The sequence below is a fragment of the Octodon degus genome, unplaced genomic scaffold (assembly GCF_000260255.1).
Source record: "Octodon degus isolate 3935 unplaced genomic scaffold, OctDeg1.0 scaffold00055, whole genome shotgun sequence".
Lineage (NCBI taxonomy): Eukaryota > Metazoa > Chordata > Mammalia > Rodentia > Octodontidae > Octodon > Octodon degus.
This window is the reverse complement of record NW_004524631.1, coordinates 13,741,230-13,764,333: the sequence shown is the minus strand read 5'-3', so window position 1 is coordinate 13,764,333 and position 23,104 is coordinate 13,741,230. Positions and strand designations below refer to the sequence as shown.

Sequence of the window (23,104 nt, the reverse complement as noted above, 5' to 3'; positions counted from 1 at the left end):
CACACACACACACACACACACACACACAAATAAAAGAAATATTGTTCACTTACTGTATGCCAGGCAAAGTTTTAGGTCCCTGGGAGGTAGCAGTAACAATATGCAGAAATCCCTGTTCTGGGTTGGGGGCTTATGTCAATGGTAGAACACTTGGCTAACATATATGAGGCCCTGAGTTCCATTCCTAGTACCATCAGAGAAAGAGAGCGAGAGCGGGAGCGAGAGCGAGAGCGAGAGCGAGCGAGCGAGCGAGCGAGCGAGAGAGAGAGAGAGAGAGAGAGAGAGATCCCTGTCTTGAAACTTAGATTCTATGGGATGAGAGGTTTTTTTTTTTTTTTGGTGGTACCAGGGATCGAACTCATGACCCTGCACTGGCCAGGCAAGCACTTATTCTACTGGGCTATTTCCCTGGCCCCTATTTTTCATTTGGATACAGGCTATTTCTTTTTTTTTCTTTTTGTTTTGTTTTGTATTTTAGGGAAGGGTCTACAGGGTGTTCAGGGTCTCACTACTAGATCAGACTCACAAGGCAGGCCTGGAAATCAAACCCCTGGCTCCTGGGCCTGCTTGCAGGCGCTGTAATCCGCTCAGCTATTTGGCCGGCCCTATACAGGCTATTTCAAAGCCACATGCTACTCAGGCTGGGCTTAAAATAGCAATTGTCCTGATACTCTAAGTAGACATTAATCACCTTGGGGTGGAGGACTAAATCTCCTTGCCCACCCCTTCCAGGAAAGTCCTTGTCCACCCCATGTGCACTTGCTATGTGACTTGTTTCCCTATTTAATCAATATTACCTCAGCGACTACTTGCTGCATACTTATTGGTTAACCATAGTTTTGTCCCTCCTCACATCCATCCTATGATTTGCTATTGGATCAATATTACGTAAGTAACTATACTTGTAATCTTATATTGTACTCATTATTATAGTTCTATTCCACATTAAGGCCACCTCACCTTGTAACTTTGCTCAATAAAACACTTTTTTTTGGGGGTTGGAACTGGGGATTGAACTCAGGCCCTTGTGCTTGCCAGGGAAGTGCTTATTCCACTAAGCCCTCTCCCAGGCCCTCACTTTTTTTTGGTGGAACCAGGAATTAAACTTAGGCCCTGGGGCTGGTGAGATGGCTCAGTGGTCTAAAGCACCTACTTGGAACAAGCTTAGCAAAGCACAGGGACTGCGGTTCAATCCCCCAGCACCACATGCCAGCCAGCCCCGCCCCCTGGTGGGCTGAGCTGGCCACACACACACACACACACACACACACACATACATACACAAATAAATAAAAATTTAAAAAATTAAAAAAAAAAAACTTAGGCCCTTGCACTTGCCAGAGAAGTGCTTAGTCCACTGAGCCATCGCCCCAGCCCCAATAAAACACTCTTGAAACAACTTTTTTTTAAAATTTCTTTAATTTTTTTTTTTAATTTTTATTTATTTATTTGTGTGTGTGTGTGTGTGTATGTGTGTGTGTGTGGCCAGCTCAGCCCACCAGGGGGCGGGGCTGGCTGGCATGTGGTGCTGGGGGATTGAACCGCAGTCCCTGTGCTTTGCTAAGCTTGTTCTAAGTAGGTGCTTTAGACCACTGAGCCATCTCACCAACCCCACAACTTTTAAAAATAAAAAATAAAACACTGTTGAAAAGTAGGGTTGGTAGGCAACCCACTTTCCAGGCCCACTTCTGTCCCTCTCAGACAGAAACTTTCTTTCAATAAATGCTTCCTACTTCCAAAAAAATTGCAACTGTCCCACCTCAGCCTCCCAGAATGCTGTCTTTATAGGCATGTACCACCATACCTGGCTTATGTCAAACATGTATAAGCACTAAAGAGAAAAATAATTTGAAGATGATGGCCAGAGAGTGCAGAGCCAGGATTAAGGTTGGGTTTTTGTTTTTGTTTTGGAACTGGGAATCAAACTGAGGACCTGATGCTTGTAAGGCAGGCGCCATGTTGCTGAGTTATATTCCCAGCCCTGAAATTTAATTTTTATCTTTTGGTATGGAGAGCTACATTCCCCAGCCCTTTTTTATTTTTTATTTTGAGATAGGGTCCATCCGAGTCACTAAATTGCCCTAAGCTTGAATTTGTGATCGTCTGGCTTAGCCTCCCCGAGTTCTGGGAGTGCAGGTGTGCGCCACCACGCCCCGCTCTGATGCACTTTGAATGGTGTGGTCAAGAAAGGCTTTAATGAGATCTGAGCTGAAACCTGAAAGAGGAAGGGAGTGAGCGACGCAGATCACTGCAGAAACAGTTTTCTATACAGAGTGAAGAGCTTGTGTGAATGCTGTGAGACTGCTCTCTGTAAGAACTGTGGAGGTGGGTGCAGTGGAGTGGCCAAGGGCCAGAGCACTAGGCTGGATAGTCAGAAAGGAGTAGGGACATGGCTTCATGGAGTCTAGTATAGACTACTCAGAGGACTTTGGCACTAGTAGAGGTAGCAGTAGGAAGAAACTCCTGTGGGAGCTGAGGGTGTGGCTCAGTCATGCAGCATGCACTTAACATTTAGGAGGCCCTGGGTTCAATCCCCAGCACCAAAAACAAAACAAACAAACCACCCCAAAAGATGTGTGTGTGTGTGTGTGTGTGTGTGTGTGTGTACACTCATTATGTCTCAGGTACTGCTTCAAGCTCTTTATATTACTTATTATCTCATTTAATAACCACAACTCTATGAGGTAGGGAATATTGCTATTCTTGTGCTGCAGATATGAGAGGCTGCATGTGGTAAAAGTAGGACTAGGATTTGAACCCAGGACTAGTTGACTCCAGAGCCCTTACTCTCTACCACCGTTGAAGATTCAGGGAAACACTTAGCGCACTTCTGCGGACCCAGTAGGTACTAAATAAAGGCCAGGATTGCTATGAGAAGTAACAAGACGATCTTTTAAGAGTCTTCCATCTTTCCTATCCCTGTCCACAGCCGCTCAAGCCTCAATGCCAAGCCCCATGACAGCCTTGACCTGAATTGTGACAGCCGGGACTTCGTGGCCGCCATTATCAGTATCCCCACCCCTCCTGCCAACACACCAGATGAGAGTCAACCATCTTCCCCTGGTGGTGGTGGCAGCAATGGTGGCAGGGCTAGCAGCGCCCTCAGGAACTCCAGCCTGGGCACCCCCTGCCTCCTCCCTGAGACTGTCAAGATCTCTTCCCTGTGAGGGGCAGGCCTCCCCATTCAGAGGGCCCTCCTCATTCTTGGGTACTCCTTTCCAAAGCCATATTTTGAGGAGGCAGAGAGGGCAGGCCTGGAGACTCCTCTGTTCTCTGCTAAGAACTATGCAATGGAGTTTTATGAAATGATATACTTGGGGGAAAAGTAGTCAGGGGGTTGGAAACTGCCCTCTAAACAAGAGTCCTGGTGGGAGCTGAAGCACTGGGCTTCCACAGACCCTGGCTTCCTTGCCCCAGCACCTTGGGACTGGCCCCTCTCCCCTGGCTGGCCTCCTGCATGCTCTTTCCCCCAGGCCCTCAGAAGTAGGTAAAGCTCCTGCTGGCATCTGAGTTCTGGCTGATGAGAGTTGAGATGCCCTCTTCTCTCTGGTAGGGTTATGGGAGATTGGGGGTTTAGAGAAGGGAACCCTCACCTCTGATCTGGCCTCTAGGAGAGGTTCCCCCCCCCAGGCCCAGCAATTCCTAGATTCCAAAGCTTGAAATGCAACCATGGGCTTCATGGGCTGTGGGCTCAGCAGTGACCTGCCACCCTCAGGTCTTGACCAAGGGGTCAGGCTGCCTCTCCCAACACACAGATAGCACAAACACCACTACCCTCTTCCCTGGCTGCTGGAAATGGGTCCCTACCATGCTGTCTTCTGCTGGTCCCCCAGCAAATTGTAGCAATAGCAGCTACTGCTGTGATAATATACAAAGCCTCTGACCAGTTTGCTGCAGCATTTAATCTGCCCTGCTCAGACGGGCCATCTCTAAGTACTTCTCTCTTCTCCTCTGGTTTGCTTCCTTTCTGGGCTGGACTTGAGTCTGGACTGGTTAAGATAAGAGCCTGGAGCTGGGCTGAGTTTGGAGATCACGGGCCAATTTCACGTTCTTGGGCAGAAGTCAGTCTAGAAGCATCAGCGGCCGAAGCCTGGGTTGTTCCTGAACTCTGGGAGGTTCAAGAGACAGATGCAACTTCTTGAGCACCTTCTCCCCTGCAGCTCCTTTTCACATAATCTCCTCTACTCCCTCTTTGGTCACCTTCCAGAACTCTGCTCGCAGGCTGAAATCTGGCATCTCATGCTCCCTGTCCCCAGTACTGTCCCTGTGAAGCTGGCAGCTGACAAAGATGTAGTTTTCATCAGTCAATAAAACCTGAGAGGAGAGATGAGGACTGAACACCTCCTGACTCTGTGGGCTTGGAGCTTGGGTTGGGCTGAGGGTTTCAGAACACTTTGATTTCAACTATGGTAGAGCTAGGGTGGACAAAGGACCAGTCATATTTTGAGGAGGTACAGAGAGGCAAGTGTGGGGAGCTGGATGGCTGGTGATATATTCTGGAAGATGAGGATCTAGAAGAAATGAGAGAGCTTGAATGTATAGCTAGCAAGACAGGTCAGGGACCCTTAAAACATTGCCACTGGACAACATCTACACCAGCTATTTCATTTACAGATAGGGAAACCAAAACTTGAAGCAGAAGTTTTAGTTTGTTTGATTTTTTTTTTTCAGAACCAGGGATTGAACTCGGGCCCTTGAGCTTGCCAGGGAAGCGCTTATTCCACAGAGCCATTTCCCCCACCCAAATGGAAGAAGGCTTTTTTTTTGGGGGGGGCGGCACTCAGGTTGCCTTCAGGGCAGGTCTGGTTTGGCTAGAGGATGAGGGGATGCAACCACAGCATTCTGAGCCTGACTGCTTTGTTTCAGCTGGCACTTAAACACCTGAGCTAATGGGCAGGCCTCCTTGTTTGATTTTTATGATGGGATCACTCAGTGTTGCCCAGGCTGGTCTAAACTCCTGGGCTCAAGGGATCCTCCTGCTCCAGCCTCCCAAGAGAAGAACTACAGGCACATGCCACCATGCCTGCCTATGTAGTTAGTACTTAAGATGAGGCTTTTGGATAGCAAACAACTCTAGATTTAACCCCCATTAAAAGCATCTCTCAGTTTGGTAAATTCCCCTTCCTTCTGGACATCTCTACATCCTCTTTTCTGGGCTACTGGCTAGACTTGGCTTGTTTGTGACTGAACCCTGTACAGAACACTTTAGAAAGACTTTGGATTCAGGTTGACCTGTTACAATCTGTGGTGAAAGAATCACTTATCTTCTCTTGCATCGAGTTGCTGATCTGTGAGATGAAGGCAACAATTGATTTATTCATCAAATATTTATGAAGTGCCCATCATCGACCTTGTCTCTGACATAGAGTCAAGCATAAAAGGCAGACAATTAAGCAATTACAACATAGTGTGGTAGAACTAAGATCAATGCATTATAGGACCATGTAGATGGCAAAGAACGTAATCTGGCCAACACATGAGGAAGGAGCTGGAGTTAGCCAGTGAATAGGCAAAAGGCTGAAAATGTGAGAATTCAGGCAGAGGGAACAACATGTATACTGACCCGGAGGTTAGAGAGCAGGCTCAGAGCCTTTGGGAACTGGAAGTAGTTCAGTCAGGCTGGGGAGGGGAGTGAGGATGTGAGGAGAGGAAGAAAGGAAAAGAGACAGCCAGATCACAAAGACCTTTGCACTTGTGAGGCAGATTTGGGAATTCATCTAAGAATAATGGACCTCGGAAGATTAGAAACAGAAAGTCATGATGAAGTTACTTCAGAAAGGTCATTCTGGCTGCATAGAGTAGAATACAGAGTCGTGGATGAAGAGCACTGAAGAGGCTTTTGAGATGCTGTCACTACAGAATGGTGGCTTGGATGAGAGTGATGGCAGTAGAATTGGGAAGTTACAAGATTTGAGGGGCCAGAGGAGATAGCTCAGTAGAATAAGCGCTTGCCTGGCAAGTACAGGGTCCTGAGTTCAATCCCCGGTACCACGAAAAAAAAAAAAAAGGGCTGGAGAGACGGCACAGTGGTCTAAAGCACCTACTTAGAACAAGCTTACCTAAAGCATCAGGGACCGCGGTTCAATCCCCCAGCACCACATGCCAGCCAGCCCCGCCCCCTGGTGGGCTGAGCTGGCCACACACACACACACCACTCTCTCTCTCTCTCTCTCTCTCTCTCTCTCTCTCTCAAATAAATAAAAAAAAAAAAGATTTGAGACTGGGGTCCATGGCACATGCCTGTAATCCTGACATGCAGGAAGCTGAGGGATGAGGAGTGGATGTTTGAGTCTCATCTGGGCAATTTAACACAATCCTGTCTCACAAGCAAAAAGGGCTTTAGTCCCAAGTGTGGGTGTGGGGGGAGGAATGAGAGCTATTTATTTATTTTGGTCTTTTTGAGACAAGGTTTTACTATGCAGTTCAGGCTGCCTCGAATTCACAATTCTCCTGCCTTAGCCTCCCAAATGCTGGGATTACAGGTGTGCGTTACCACATGGGGGGGTATTTAAGAGGTAGATGGGCAGGATTTGGGACAAGCTTGTAGGAGTTGGAGGAAAGAGCAGTCAAGGCTGCTTCCCAGGTTTCTGGGGGTGCTGTTCATTGTCAATGGGCACATCAAACTTGGGCATGGTGGTGCACACCTGCAATCCCAGCCTTAGGAAGCTGAGGCAAGAGGATCCTTGTGAGTTTGAAGCCAGGCTGGGCTACATAGCAAGTTTGAAGCCAGCTGAAGGGCACAATAAGACCCTGTCAAAAAAAAAAAAAGATCTTTAAACGTGTTAGTGCACAGTGTCAGGCACATAAGATAGTAAGAACAGGGTGAAGGTTTGCCACACATCATCAGGTTTTTTTTTTTTTTTTTTTTTTTGGTGTAACCAGGGATTGAACTCAGGCCCTTGCACTTCCCAGGCAAGCCCTTATTCTACTGAGCCATCTCCCTGGCCCCTAGGAGTTCAATTCTTTTTTTATTGTAATTTTTTTATGAGTTGTGTTTCTTTTTTCTTTTTTTAAATTAATTTATTGAGAAACAAATAGCAATGAGACAGTTTCAAAACCAATTAGTAGGACAGTTTCAATAATTAATACACTGCATATTGTTGTCTTTGTAGTGGTTATTCACAGTATAAGATGCAGACATGATATCCTGTCCAAACACTATTCTTTCCTCTCGTTGAATTAAGAGAAAGTAGCTATACATCTATCCTAATTATTTTGCATATACAGATACAAAATGGTCCTCCATTTGTTTTATTTTATTTAATTAATTAATTTATTATTTATTCATTTATTTTGTGTGTGTGGCCAGCTCAGCCCACCAGGGGGCGGGGCTGGCTGACATGTGCTGGAGGATTGAACTGCGGTCCCTGTGCTTTGCTTAGCTTAGCTTGTTCTAAGTAGGTGCTGTAGACCACTGAGCCATCTCACCAGCCCCATGGTCCTCCATCTGTATCCCCTTTTTTTGTTTAGTTTTGTCAGAGACGGGTATTCCATTGCCATGGAATTCAATTTTGGATGAGTAGTTCTGGCCAGGTGTCCAATAAGGAAAACACCAGTAGGATCCCTTTATTACTGGTGCTTTTCAGGAAAGAACTTTACTTAGGCTCAGCACCGGAAGGAAGATCATTAGGCAGCATTCAAATACTTTCCCATGGCCTTTTTCAGTCATTCTGGGGTATGCCCTAAAAATGGCAGGAAGCCTCCACCTCTCCTCTCACAATGCTTTGTTTACATGCTCATCGGAACCCTATAACCATTCCCTGAGATAGTATGAGCAGACATGAACCCTTTTACACCTCAGTAATCTCAAAAGAGATACTGCTGGGAGTGGTGGTACACACCTGTAATCCCAGCACTCACGAGGAATATCATTGCCAATTTGAGACCAAACTGGGCTAAAAAGTGCGCTAAAGGCCAGCTTCAACTGCATAGCGAAACCCTGTCTCAAAAAGACATAACTATTTGTACAAGTTAATAAGGGTTCATCTGTGCCTAGAAATGAGATTTTCCCAACTCCTTAAACTGAGGATCCTTCCACTGTATCACTATGCTAATTTATTGAACACTTCCTATGCCATGCACCATACCAAGCCATTTATAACTATTAATCCCTGATCTTCAAATTTGAATTATTGCTATTTTACAGAGTAGCAGAAACGTGATCTTTAGCAGGTATTAAATGACTTGCTAAAGATTACTCAAGACAGGAAAAGCAAAACTAGGATTAGTTAGGAATGCTCCAGCTGTTCAACAGCTGGGATCTTGCCAAACCCATTGCAAGATGCTGATACAATAAACAATCGCTCCATGTAAGCAAACTCTGCTTTAGAAAAAAAAAATTTAAAGGCCGTGTTGCGCCTGCGCCGTAGCCACAGGAGCGGGAGGTCAACTCGAGGGCGAGAACGCAGAGGCGCCAAGAAGGCGTTTCTGGTTTCCCAAACTCCCACTTTTCCCTTGGTAAGCTTCTGTCCCCAGATTGGCCTGTCTCATTTGACTGACGGCATCTTTTAACCAACCATCACAGAACCCAGCTAGTTGCCAGGGTGAAGCAGTGCCGCCTCTCCAACGGAAGGATATTTGCTAGTGGGTGGGACCGGAACTGACGTTAAAGGTGAATGCAATGCTTTGGGAGTGTTGCTATTTTCCAGTTATTCCGGTTGACTGTTCAAGTTGGAAGCTCGGAGGAAAAGCGTCCTAATCGTGCGCAGAACAGGCCACACTGTGTTTTCGCTGTGCCCACGCTTGGGAGCCTAGACTTCAGGCAGAGAAGTGAAGAACAGAAAGAGGCAGAGAAGAAAGGCTGGGAACTTGACTGCCGACTGTGATATTTGAGACCGAGGGCACGTAAGCGCAAGCGCTGGCCTCTGATTGGCCTGTGGGCGTCATCGGAAACTCACACAATTTCTTCGATTGGTTGTTTTTCGCAATTGTTGTGGCGGCGGCGATTTTGCCCACGTACTTCCGAGCGAGGGGCGGGGCTGTCCTGGGGCGCTTGCGCAGAGCCTTGGGTCCCCACCCGGTAGTTCAAGAACCTGCGAGGGGGCGGAGCGAAGAGGTGCTTGTTTTGGTTCTGTTTCCTTTGAAGCAGAAGGCCGCAATGGGATACCATTAAACTTGCTGAACTTGCAGAGAAGACTAAGACAAACTTGCAGCGGTGCCCTCGTATTGGACTTAACATCTGGCTCCTCCTCCGGGTGTGACCTGCGTACCGCCGAGAGTTCTGGAACCGGTGCTGCGATCTCTTTATCCGGGTCTTGCACTTCCCGTCGTGCTTCGCGCACTACTAAAGCCCCCCCCCCAATCCGGGTTCTCTCCCGGCGTGCCTAGCGACGGGTTTGCTGGGGGGCACTCGGCAGTGCCGCCATGACTATTCTCCCCAAGAAGAAGCCACCGCCTCCCGATGCCGACCCTGCCAACGAGCCACCGCCGCCCGGGCCGCTGCCCCCAGCGCCGCGGCGCGGCGGGGGTGTGGGCGTGGGCGGCGGCGGCCCGGGCGTGGGCGGCGGAGATCGTGATCGTGACTCGGGCGTCGTAGGGGCCCGTCCCAGGGCTTCACCACCACCTCAGGGCCCGCTACCGGGGCCGCCGGGTGCTCTTCACCGCTGGGCGCTGGCTGTGCCACCTGGCGCTGTAGCGGGCCCTCGGTCACAGCAGGCCTCTCCACCTCCTTGCGGGGGCCCTGGTGGTCCCGGCGGCGGTCCTGGTGACGCGCTAGGTGGAGCTGCGGCGGGGGTGGGCGCGGCGGGTGTGGTGGTGGGCGTGGGCGGTGCCGTGGGTGTGGGCGGCTGCTGCTCAGGTCCTGGGCATAGTAAGCGGCGGCGCCAAACTCCTGGGGTTGGTGCAGTAGGCGGGGGCAGCCCGGAGCGTGAGGAGGTCGGTGCAGGCTACAACAGTGAAGATGAATATGAAGCAGCTGCGGCCCGCATCGAGGCCATGGATCCTGCAACCGTCGAGCAGGTAAGGACAGGAAAATGAGGATTTTGCAAGTGTGGCAATTGGGGAATCCCTTCAGGGTGAGGAGGGACTCTACAAATGCTGTTTGCAAGTGCAACAAGCCCTGTTCGGGGGGGCTCATTTTCTGCTGGGAGAGACATTAGACACTTTTTTCTTTCGTGCAAGACTTAACGTTTAGAGGTTCTAGATAAAGGGGGGCTTAAAGATGGGGTTGGAGGCGTCTTTGGGGCTCATAGTTGTCTTCCAGGCCTTGAGATCTCACAAGATTTTGGAATTCCCATGGTGTCACAGGCAGGGTGGAGCCCTTTCTGAAAGGGAAGTCTGATGAGTCTCAGGTCTCTTTCCAAGGGATTTAGGTCTGTTTTCAGTGGCTTGAGTTCTTTTTCGCTGTGATAAGAGTCGTAAGATTTCCTTTCCAGGGAACTCACGGTGGTGACCTCAGCGATGGGCCCTGAGTATCCCCAAGGAACACAAACCCTTCCAGGAGTCAAAGACATTCTGCATTTAGAGTGAGCCTCCTGTCCTTTGCCGGATGACAGTACCACTCAACAGTGGAGCCTTAGCTTTCAGAGTTCCTCAGCCTGCCTGCAGGGGCCTGACACTACCTCTTAGAATTGAGGGTTTCTCACACATGCTTTAGAAAGAAGTTTCCTGAGCTTCCCTCCGGGTTTATAAGCTGTTGGGGAGATAAGATTATCTCCCCCTTGGGGACAAGTGCCAAAGCCAGTGCTCAGGGACTAGAGATTACTTGGATACTTGATATTCCTCTTTCTGCATGACGAGGATCTATATTTCTTATAGCCTTAGAGCTCCCTCCTTGAAGGCAAAGGTCTGAACCTTTCTCCGGGATTTTAAACTGCTAAATGATGGGCTCCTGACTCTTCCATTCCCACCAAGATCTTGAGCCTTTTTTCCTTTCTCAGAGAATGAGCCTAAATCTTTGTATACTGGAGCCTAAGAGGGTCAGGGTTATGGACTGGGGCTTTGCATTTATGTATTTATTTTATTTATTTGTGGTACCGGCGATTGCACTCAGGACTCTGTGCTTGCTAGGCGAGTGTTTATTCTACTGAGCTATCTCTCCGGGCCCAGACTGGGGCTTTTAGATACTGGGTCTGAGGCCTCTTTGGGATCTTGTCACCTCATTGCAGAGGTTGTAGGCAAGATGAATTCTTTAGGAAACCGGTCTCTTTTTTTTTTTTTGTATTTTGTGCAGGGTCTCACTACGAAGCTTGGACTTGTAGTGATCCTCCTGTTTTCAGCCTCCCTAGCACAGGGATTACAGGTGTGCGCCACCATGCCTGGACTTGGTCGCCAGCTCAGTGCACCCCTGGGTAGGGGCATGTGGTGCCAGGGATTGAACCTGAGGCCCTGCACTTGCCTAAGCAGGCACTTAGTCTGCTGAGCTATCTTGCCAGCCAAGAAACCTTTCTCCTGAGGGACTGGTATCTTGAATGTTCTTGGGGGGCTGAGACCCTCTTCCCCTACAATAATGTGAGACCCCTAAACCTCAGTTATAAGAACTAAAATGTACCTTGGAGATTAATATGTCATTTTTTTACCTCTGTAATGGGGCCCTGAGGACCTCTTCTTGTCCTTCATCAGGAACATATCCTGCCTTGGGGAAACCACTTCTTGGGACATGGGCAGTTCTGGGGCTTCCTTGTGGTCCAACCCTACCTTTTAAGTGTTGAGACCCACTCTGCTAAGGACAGTTGAGGTTTCCCTTATCTACAAGAGAACCATATATACCTCTGTATATGTGACTGCATCTGTGAACTTCCTCATGGAACTCGCTACCAAAACTGAGCCCTGACATTCTTCCCTTGTGACATGGATATAGGGTCCCTAATGAACATTTGCATTTTACCTTGGGTGTGTCAAGGTTGGATCCCTATCTTAAGATCTGAGACCTGAATCTGCTCTGGAAGTACTGTCATCTCAGTTTGGACAGTATACATATACCTTGGTCATGGGGGCTTTTAGGAACATAAAGTTTCCTGCTTTTGGGATTTGGCCAGATTCCCACTCTGGGGGGAACATGGGATGGGATTCTGAGGAAAAGAGTAGGCCTCTTCCCAGACTCCTGAGCCATTTTCCTTAGGGACAAGAGATCTTTTCCATTAGGAATTGAAGCCTGAGCACCCCTCTTGGGCATCAAGCTCTTCTACCACAACAGGTGATAACTTTCTTACTTGGGAAAGGACATGAGGTCATCTTCAGCATGGCTGGACAGAAGGACCTGGGTGTTCTTCAGGCCAAGTTAGGACTCCTTAACCTGATTCCCCCTTATTCCAGAGCCAAGAAGATCCTACAACTTTCTGAAGAAAGGTCAGGTCCTGGGGCCATGAAGTTTAAGGCTTCATCTGTGACTCTGGGACAGATTTCTGACTTTGTTCAGCTGTGCTTCCAGGGGTCAAAGAAATAATCTAGGCTTGAAAGTTTTGGCAAGCATTTCTCTTCTTAAAGACAGAAAAGGGGTGAGACATCTCTGTTGAGAAATTTTCCCACTTCTCCCCTTTGGCTCAGGTAACTATTTCACAGAGGCCAGGGAATGGCAGCCTTGGAAGCCCATCCATAATTTTTGGCAGAGTAAATTATCTGGAGTCACAGAGTCAGAAACAGGAGTTGTTTTTTTTTCTCTCTTGTTTGGGATAAAGTCACCCTCAAAAAAGAAGCTGCAGCCCTATAGCCCTGGTCCCTGGAAAGAGAAGAAAGTACTATGGGCCTGGTAACACAAAAAGCCTTTTCTTTATATCCTATGGTCTTTTACACTTGTCTCCATAAGAACTTGGAAAGCTCTGTGGACTCATGAAGCCTTTGGATTTCAGTGGAGAGACTGACCACTTGAGAAGAAAAAGAGAAAGGATGGTCCTCCTCTCCCTGCCTCACACTTGGGACCTTTCAGGAAGGAGAGGAAGGGAGATGGTCCCCCCCCCTTTTTTTTTGGCGGAACCGAGGATTGAACTCAGACCCTTGTATTTGCCAGGCTAGCACTTACTCTACTGAGCCATCTCCCTGGCCCCAAGGAAGATGGTTCCTGCTACCCAAATCTTGGTCTCATAATGTCATGAAGGTTTATTTTATTTATTTAATTATTTAGGAGACAGGATCTGCTAAATAATTCAGGCTGGCCTTAAACTCACTACATAGCCCAGGCTGGCCTTAAACTTGCAAGGGTCCTTCTGCCTCCACCTCCTGAGTGCCGAGGTTACAGGCACGCACCACCTGCTTACAAACAGTGTTTGTAGCCTGGAAGCCAGTTGTTGAAAGGCACTCTGGATGGTAAATCTGGTTCTGCAAATATACCCTTACTCTCTTTAGCAGTCTTTCTGGCATTCTGGGGTTTAGGTGCTGGGGGAACTGTCTTTTCTTTTCTTTTTTCTTTTTTTGGTGGAACCAGGGATTAAACTCGGGTCTTGCGCTTGCCAGGGAAGCACTTATTCCACTGAGCCATCTTCCCGGCCCCTGGGGAGACTGTTTTCTCCGGTATGGCCTGCTCTTAACAAAATGGGTTGCAGGAATCCTGAGTTTTGGAAAAGAAACCTTTGAGAAGAAGGCCTGCATGCATGCTGAAGTGGTGGAAGAGCCTGGGCTTGGCATTGTCCACAGAGTGGGTTCCGTCTCTGGGCCTGTCAGGCTTTGGTGTATGAGTCAGAGTAGATTCTGCCTGTGTTTTTTTACCTCAGTATTCTTGGTACTTAGGTAATGGGCTGGTAAGGTTGGTAAGGTGCTGTTTAGCTTTGAATTTTGGGCAACACAGTCTAAAGCTCTCTGGCCCTGGAGGTAACATTGAATGGTAGATGTCTTTTTGTTTTTAATACTTTATGTATTTATTTGGTGTAGGGTCTTGCTACACAGCTCAGACTTGCAGTAATACTCCTGTCTCAGCCTCCCCAGTGCTGGGATTACAGTTGTGCGACACCATGCCTGGTTTCAGTGACCAGCATGGCAGCATGGCATGTGGTACTGGGGATCGAACCTGGGTCCTTGTGCGGCAGGTGCTTAGACCACTGAGCTATCTCCCCAGCCCCTAGCTATATTTTGAAGATGAACTGGATTTCTTCCTTTCTTTCTGTGTCTCTTCCCTCCCACCCATCCATGCATCTTTAACAGGCAGGATAAGTGACCCATCCAGGTTTGATGGGTGGTAATTTTCGTGGCTATCTGTGCTGTGTTGAGTAAGCTTAGTGGCATTGCCTGTGAAGAGCCTGTTGGGATAGTGTGGAGAGCTGAATGCAGAAGAATTTGGACTTCAGAACTGGCTAGGCTTGAGCTCAAATGCCAATGCCTCCTACTGAGATGTTTTATGGTTGTAGGCAAAGTACTCCCCTTTTCATGTTGTTGTTTTCAGGAACCCATCTCTGTCTAGGATTATTGAGTGGTATCTGACCTTGGACCTTGGCTGGTTCTTCCTCTTGCTCAGAATGGGTAGTTTGGGGCTGGGAAGATGGCTCTGTAGAATAGGCAAGCGCAAGGGCCTGAGTTCAATCCCAGGTTCTGCAAAAAAAGAAAAAAGGGTACTTTGTCCTCAAATCATCTTCGTTTTTCCTAGGAGCCTTTGTCTACCTTAAGAACCCATCATTTGGTTGATATCTAGGAATCTGCCACTTCCTTTTGCTCTTCACACCATCTGGAATTCGGTAGCTAGCTAGTGCAGAGGTAGGGGGTGATCCTTGCCTAGGCAACATAGATTTGTGCCCTATTTCTATACTAAGCTTTTTATTGTTTTTTTTTTGACACAGTGCCTTGCTATGTAGGTCAGGCTGGACTTCCACTTGCTATGTAGCCCAGGTTGGCTTTGAACTAACCTCCCGCCTCAGTCACTGAAGAGCAGGATTTCAGATGTGCACCACCACACCTCACCTGCACTAAGCATTTATGTGGTTATTTAGCAATCTCCTTTTCTGGGTCTTTGTTTTCTTCATAAAATGGGTAGTGGTGAGGAAAGAGGTCTCGACTCATTGTTCTAAAGCAAGTTACAGTCCTAATTCCCTATTCCTTACCTTTAATGTTGCATGAAAGGCTTTTTTGTTTATCTGTTTGAGACAGGATTTCAGCCATGTCAAGTCATTCAGGAGGCTGGCCTCACTTACCGTGTAGCCCAGGTTGTCCTCAAACTGGAAGAGATCCTCCTGCCTCAGCCTCCTGAGTGCTGGGATTATAGGCATGTGCCATCATGCTTGGCAACCCTGCATGAAAGTTTTAAGTGGGGTGTGTTACCTTTTCAGGGATATTCTATGACATTTGATACTTTGTTTTGTTGAGACAAGGTCTTGCCATGTAGTTCAGGCTGGCCTGGAATCACTATGTAGCCTAGGCTGGCCTCAAACTCACAGTGATCTTCCTGCCTCAGCCTCCTGAGTGCTGGGATTACAAGGCTTGCACCACAAAGGCCAGCTACACTGGCTTTCTATTCATAGATTGAAAGTGTACAAATCAGTGGCTTTATATATAGCAAGAGAATTGTGTATTCATCACTATAGTCAGTTTTAGAACATTTTCCTCATCCCAAAAAGAAACTGCATGTTTTAGCTGTCATCTAATTGCGTCATTCCCTTTCAGCCCCTTCCATCCCACTACTCTAATTTTTTGTCACAATAGTGTCTTGTATTGAGAATATAAGTGGCATCATATGATAAGTAGTCCTTTGACTTGACTTGGCTTCTTTCAGTTAGAATAATGTGTTCATGGCTCATCATGGTGTAGCATGTATCAACACGTTATTCTTTCTTATTGCTGAATAGTGGGATCTTGGGTTTTTAATCCCCCAAGTGGCTCAATAATAGATCAGGGCTCTGCTCTTCTCCCTTTCTTCTGCCCAGAGGGCTTCTTTTCATCCTTAGGGAGCAGTATGCCTGTGTTTCTCATTGGATAAGTTGTCTGTTTTGCTCATGGAGCCAAGCCAGTGTTCCTGGGTGTTTTGGAGGAGGGGGTGGTCTTGGCAGCAGGGTTGCTGGGACAGAACATGAGGCCCAGAATGCTAAACACTTCTTGGCCATGGGCTCTAGGAAGACATCTGTCCACTGCTTCTGCCATCTTCCCCTGCCCCCTTTCCTCTTCAGTGGCAGTTCATTCACCCACAGTCTGGGTCAGCAGCTTCCCAGGCTGGGAGAAGGGATTCTGGGCCCCTGCTGCCTTAATGCTAACCTCCCTCCCTGGGGGAATGCTAGGATGGCAGATTGTACAGAATGGGAACCATGCCATACCGTCTCACTCATGAGGTCCCAGAACTCGGACCCTGATGAGTGCTGCAATGGAGTTATAGTCATTTTCAGTGGTTGTTGTAGCAAGTTACCATGAACTGGGTGCTTTCAAACAATGGATTGTATTCAGTCATGATTCTGATGGCCAGAAGTCCAAAATCAATTTCACTGGGTCAAAATCAAGGTTTGGGGAGGACCACATTTCATGCAGAGGCACTGCGGAGAATCCATTGCTGTTCTAGCTTTTTATGACTGCCACTGTTCCATGGTCTGTGGCCACATCAGTCCAATCTCTGCCTGTCTTTACATCATTTACATCTATGTCTTTGGTTTCCTCTTCTGTCCAGTCTCTCAGTCTGTCTCTTACAAGGTCACCATGATTGGTTCACAGTCTGACTTGATATTCTTGAGAAGGATTTTTTTTTTGGGCTGGCTCAGGCTGCCTTAAGGGCAGGTCTAGTAAGGCAGGCAGAGGTGGTAATCGAACTGTGGTATCCTGTGCTTGACTGCATTTGCATGAGCAGGCGCTTAAACAACTGAGCTAACTGGCAGGCTCCCTGACTTGATATTCTAAGGTAATTTCACCATTCAAGATATTTAACTTAGACGTGTCTACAAACATTCAATGCCTTCTCATTCTGAGGTACTTTTTACAGGTTTCAGGGATTAAGTCTGGTATCTTTGGGGTGGGTCATTAGTCTACTACTGATAACAGAGGGAAATGGAACTCATTGCATAGTCTTTTTTTTTTAAACATTTATTTAGTGTGTGTGTGTGTGTGTGTGGCCAGCTCAGCCCACCAGGGGGCGCGGCTGGCTGGCATGTGTTGCTGGGGGATCGAACCGTGGTCCCTGTGCTTTGCTTAGCTTAGTTTGTTCCAAGTACGTGCTTTAGACCACTGAGCCATCTTTCCAGCCCTGCATAGTCTTTTTTAAAAAAATATATTTAGTATAGGGTCTCACTACATAGGTCAGACTCATCGTGATCCTCCTGTTTTCAGCCTCTCAAGCACTGGGATTATAGGCGCACACCACCAACATGTCAGCGTGCCCTGGGGGTGGGGCTGGCGCAGCTTGCCGAGGATTGAACCCTGGTCCCTGGGTCTGCCTGAGCAGGTGCTTTAATCTGCTGAGCTATCTGGCCAGCCCATACATAGTCTCTTAATAGGCAAAGTTCTGTAATACTGTATTCAAGTCTAACTAGTAACCGTATTACTGAGAGGTTTGTTATCCCCGTTACAGACTGGAAAACTCTCACAGCAGTTCATCAAGTGGCTAATAATTGGTGGACCTGGATGGCAACCTTAATCAATTGACGTCCATAGCAACTTACTTGGACCTGTAGACCATTATGTTGTAGTCTTGCCTTAGTTCCTGTGATACCTTGGTATCAGAGAGCTTTGCTCAAACTTTCTGTGAAGGCCTAGAAATAGGGAGGAACTCTCCCACAGGCTCAGCAGTGAATTTGGAAAGTTCAGGGCTTCCGCTTGACCTCAGATCAGAGCAGTGATGTTATTTGTTTATTTATTTTGTGGCCAGTTCAGCTCACCCTGGGGGTGTGGCTGGCGTGGCATGTGGTGCTGGGGGATCACAGTCCCTGTGCTTACCTAAGCTTGCCTAAGCAGGTGCTTTAGACTGCTGAACTATCTCCCCAGCCTACAATGATGTAATTTAAATTTAACTACTACTGGGGCTGGGGAGATAGCTCAGTAGAATAAGCGCTTGCCTGGCAAGTGCAGGGTCCTGAGTTCAATCCCCAGTACCACTAAATAAATAAATAAATTTACCTACTACTGGGAACCTTCCAGCCCTACTCCTACCAGAACTTACTAAACAACATTTTCTCCCCAAAGTGTGGGGAGGGAGTGCAGAGCCTAAATTCTTCAGGCTGTTGGCACCCAGGCCAGTGGTTAGCTGGTGGTCCAGCCTCTGGATCCAGGCCTAGATGGTAATGTAGCAGCTGGAGAACACAAGTTCTCCTTTTGCAAGGGGTATTCAGGTCTCCCTCAGTTTTAGGGACACACCCAGATTTTCCCAGGACCAGCTGCCAGGCCTGTCTCTGCTGTGGTTCACAGGGGTTCCTCTCTTATCTCTACATTAGATTTTGCTCATGTGTAAATCTCAGCTCTTGTGTGCCTTTATAAAGTGAGGATATTGTTTCCTGCCGCTTAGGCTGTGGTAAAGACAACTAAATGAGGTCAGCCTTTGCCTCTGGCACCTGGTGTGCAGCAAACATTTAGTTAATAGGAGTTCATCTTTCTTCCTGGCCTTTCCCTGTTTTTGTATCTAGTCCTGTTCAGGCTGCTGGTTCTGGTGAACACATTGTTGGCCTCTTGGTGTCACCGGTGTGCTTTGTGGCAGAAGTGACTTCATTTCTTTTTGTTTTGCTTTGTTTTTGCATTTTGAGACAGGGTCTTGAATTTGTTACCATAGCCCAGGCTGGCCTCAAATTTTTGCAGTCTTCCTTCCTCAATCTCCAAGTGCTGAGATTGTAGGGGAGTGTCGCCACACCTGGCACAGAAGCGACTTTATTTCTCTCATCCAGTTAACAAATACTACTGGAGGTCTTGATGTGTTAGTCTTTTGCTTATGTACTCATTTTAATGGCAGGGTCAAGTCTATTTCTCTGTTTCTCAACACCTTGGGTTGGCCTCTTGCTGCCAGCGAGTATGGTCATTTCATTTCCCTGCCCCTCCCTTAGCAGTTTGTGAGTTTATCAGGGGTAGAGACCAAGCCTGATTCATTTCTCTGTTCTTATTGCCCAGTCCAGGATCTGACTCACATCTTTGTTAGATGAGTCAGTATGAGCCCCTGTCCTCTAATTTTATTTTTTGTGGTACTGGGGCTCGAATGTAGGTCCTCAAACATGCTAGGTAAGCACTCTGTTGCTGGGCTATAGCCCCAGCCCCTTTCTGTCTTTAATTTTGAGACAGACTCTTTCTGAGTTGCCCAAGCTGCCCCTGGACTTGTGACCCCCTCAGCCTTGCTAACTGCTGCAGTCATAGGCTTGTGCTGTATACCAGGCCCTGTTGGCACCTCTTTGTTTCCATGTATACCTTTCTTTCTTTCCTAGGAGTGAGGTAATGAGGAGGTTGTCTTCCCCCTTTTTTTTTTTGCAACTCTTCCTTGTGTAAAGTCTGGGGCTATGAATATGGTTGGAGCTTACCTGTAGGTCACACCCATATTGGGGTAGGCCCCATGCTGATCCTATAGGGTAGGGATAGGCTTGGGGGTAACAGGCTGGAGTGTGCCTGTCCATAGCCTCCTGAGTAGGAGTGGCACCTGGACTTCTGGAATGTTACACCCAAGCAGGAGTCTTGGTGCTACCCATGGAAGCCCATTAATTGCTTCCAGGCACCTTGGTCCTCTCTGGAAATTGAGCCATGCCTTCCTGGCCTGTGGGCCTTAGTAGTAGAGCTGGCTATGTATGTATTCTCTTGTTCTTCCTCACCTCGTGTCAAGCCACTCAGGGCTTTTTGAGATGGCAGTCATACCTCTTTCTATGCTGATCTCTGTGGTTAGTGACCACCTCACCAATATAGGGTATGTAATTAATAAAGGTGCTTTGAAAGACTGAGTGTGGTGGCACATGCCTGTAATCCCAGCACTGGGGAGGCTGAAACAGGAGGATCACTAACTAGTCTGAGCTGCATAGTGAGACCCTGAACTAAATACATAAAATTTATTTTTATTTTTTTGGTGGAACCAGGGATTGAACTCAGACCCTTGCACTTGCCAGGTAAGCGCTTATTCTACTGAGCCATCTCCCCGGCCCCAATACATAAAATTTTTTTAAAAAAGAAACAAATGTGCTTTTGAGTTCTAAAACTACTATAAGTCTCTTAATAACTCTGTCAAGTAGACTACATACCTCATTTTACAGGAAACAGGCTCGGTGAGATTAGCAGTTTACCTGAAATAATGCAGCAAGGCAGTGACAGGTGAGGTCAGAACTCGGAATTCTTGACCTCCAAACTTTTGTAATGCTTTGATCTTTTTTGTTTTGTTTTTTTGCTTTAAGATGTTCAGGCAGGCCTTGAGCTCACAATAGTCCTTTCTGCCTGAGCCTCCTGAGTGCTGGAATTACAGGCATGCACCACCATGCCTGGTTTGGCTACTTCCAGGCTTTATGTTTACTATGCTTGCAAAGATTTTTCTCCTTTGTTTTTCTTGAGGGATGAGTTTCACTCCTTGCCTGAGCTGGGGAAAAATGGCCTTGAAGAGAAGTGAGATCTTCTGTGTTGGCAGCATTAGACTGGGTCCTGTAAATTCCCAGGATAGGGTGGTGTCCCTGAAAGCAAGTTTGGGATTATAGTGTAGTTTGCAGCCCTGTTTCTGAAACAGGCTAGCTGATTCTGGTGACCAGCAGAGGGCGTAAGAGGCCTGGGAAAGATCTGCTGCTGTCTTGCTTTGAAATGGAAAATGTGTTTAAAGCAGTACGTAGTCATTAATTTTTTTTCTTTTTTTGTCATTAATTTTTAGAACTCCCAGAGTATGCATTTGGACAGGTTTGTTTAATTTGAGTCATTGGGATCAGATATGCTTTAGAATTTAGAAAACATTGAGAATTTAGAAAAATTGCCAGATGTACGTAATTTGTTTTATGTAACAGTCCAGCAGGGTCTGGGGCAGCATCTCCTGGTCCAACACCTGAATATTTCTGCATTCAAATATTTGAGTATTCACTCCGAAATGGGATACCTAGGTACATGTCAGTTCTGGTCAAGTCATGGTGCAGAATGAGTTAAAGGGTGAGCCAGGCATGGTGGCACATACCTATAATCACAGAACTGTGGGAAGCTGGGGCAGGAGCATTGTAAGTTTGAGCATAGCCAGCACAGTTTAGCAGCTTAACGGGACTTGCAAAATTTTACAAAATAAGATAAAAAGGGCTAGGGATATAGCTCAGTGTGGAGGCCTTTTTTTTTGGTTCCTTGTTTCACACACACATACACACTTCAGGTTTTCTGTTGTTTTATCCTTTAAGATTTTTGATGATAAAACCTTTTTTGGGGGGGTTGGGATTTGAGATAAGGGATTGCATAGCTTTATAAAGAAGGATGGTAAAAGGAAAATCTGTGACACCAACACTTAGGGATAATATCTTGTGGTTTAGCTTTCCCAATTTTGCATGCATACATGTTTATATATGTGCATATTTGTAAACATAAGCATGTCTATATATGTTAAATGTTTTCAGTCACAAATGAGATCATAGATTGTACAATGCATTTTATAATTGCCCAGCTATGTATTGGGTTCAGGCTCTAGACTGTCATCAGTCACTCCCTTTTCAGCATCTTCCCTGGGTGAAACTCCTTGAAGTAGAGCCAGATTCTCTGCCCAGGTACTTGCCAGGTCTGGCCCCTGGACTAGGAGCTGCAAGGTCAGCAGGAGTCAGAAGGCAGATGGGCCCCTTCTAGGATCGAGACTTTCCCTAAAAGAAAAGTCTTCCTATTTCAAGTGCATGATGTGGTCAAAACAGGCCAAGAACTTTATCCTGTCCAGTGTCTTCTCTGCTAGTCGTTGGGTCCTCCAGGAGCTTGAAAGCAGGATACTGGGGAGCGGGTACAGGCCTTCCCTGTTGCTGATCCCACCTCTTCCCTCCAGCAGGAACATTGGTTTGAAAAGGCCCTACGGGACAAGAAAGGCTTCATCATCAAGCAGATGAAGGAGGACGGCGCCTGTCTATTCCGGGCTGTAGGTGAGTCTACCTCAGCCCTCCTGGGCATAGGCCTACCCCTGAGTTGTATCCTGGTTGTCAGGAGTAACCCCCAAGTCCTGCTTGAGGCAGAGTTAGCAGATGTCTTAGGGTTTCAGCCTCCAGCTTTAAATTAGTGTCTAGTCTCTTACTTTTAAGTCATGAAGCAGTGTAGTGGTGTGAGTAATAAGGACAGCAGAGAATAATGTGCTAAGGGACAGATTGCTCTTCTGCCATTACAGGGAACCCTGCCAATTGTCCCCCAACCCAGGTGAGTTTAGTAAAATTCTTGCAGCCATTTGTCAGATGGGAAGCTCAGAGCTAGAGAGTGAGTGGTCCAGGGGTCACATAGAGTTGAGGTTTAGAGGCTGGGTTAGTCTGAAGCTTATGCTCTCAACCACAGCACACTGTGTCATTCTGGGTATTGGGCATCTGGGTTTGTACTCAAACCCTGTCTCTGGTATGTCTGGAGGTAAGTCTCTATATTCCCCCAGGGGTGTGTGTGTGTGTGTGTGTGTGTGTCTGTCTGTCTGTCTGTCTGTCTGTCTACCAGAGAGAGAGAGACAGACTAGATTTTTACAAATTTTTATTAGTTTTTACACAATTTTTTCTTACAGAAAAGAGAAAAAAGGGCTGGGGAGATAGCTCAGTGGCATAAGCGCCTGTCTGGCAAGCACAAGGTCCTGAGTTGGATCCCTGGTACCGCATGCTGTGCTGGCCCGCAGTACAGGAGGATCACTATGAGTCTGAACTGCATAGCGAGACCCTGTATAAAAAATCAAAAAATAAAAAAGAGAATACTGATCCCTTATATATCCATCATCCAGCTTCAAAATAGTTAACACGTAGCTAGCATTTTCTCACTTCCCCACCCACTCTCACTCCCTTGAAACAAGACTATTTTAAAATAAAACCCTAACATGGGATTATTTCATTCATAAATATTTCTGTACATTTCTCTGACAGATACATACTCTTTTTAAAAAATAGCCAAAATGCTATTATTATACTAACAATAATTTTCTAATACCATCTGCTAGGCAGCCTGAGCTAGATCAAGTAGTCTTCAGGTCCCGTGTTGGTCTGAAAGGGCAACTGAGAGTGTGACCTGTTCCTTTTGTTGGCTCTGCTGTCTCCCAAGGTAAAGTACCCTGATAGCTTTGAACTGGGAGTCAGAAGTAGCTTCTAGGAGCTGGTGAGATGGCTCAGTGGTCTAAAGCACCTACTTGGAACAAGCTTAGCAA

The 23,104-nt window shown here is 47.0% G+C and overlaps 2 protein-coding genes across 4 annotated transcripts in view; both read left to right on the top strand.

Moving 5' to 3' along the window:
* Positions 1-4,676, top strand: part of Kcnd1 (potassium voltage-gated channel subfamily D member 1) — a 12,827-nt gene extending 8,151 nt beyond the window's left edge. Inside the window, exon 7 of the mRNA XM_004633547.2 lies at positions 2,930-4,676. Within this exon, the coding sequence (XP_004633604.1) occupies positions 2,930-3,167 (238 nt within the window). The 3' untranslated portion in view covers positions 3,168-4,676. The remainder of the gene's footprint in view (positions 1-2,929) is intronic.
* A 3,913-nt stretch (positions 4,677-8,589) lies between these two features.
* The window catches only part of Otud5 (OTU deubiquitinase 5), a 34,855-nt gene continuing 20,340 nt past the window's right edge, over positions 8,590-23,104 (top strand). Inside the window, exons 1-2 of one of the 3 annotated variants that reach the window (XM_023717820.1) lie at positions 8,590-9,957; positions 21,773-21,863. In XM_023717820.1, the coding sequence (XP_023573588.1) occupies positions 9,364-9,957; positions 21,773-21,863 (685 nt within the window). In that variant the 5' untranslated portion in view covers positions 8,590-9,363. Of the gene's footprint in view, positions 9,958-21,769; positions 21,864-23,104 lie in introns of all 3 variants that reach the window. The other 2 variants (XM_012515243.2, XM_004633545.2) reach the window with 2 other exon arrangements.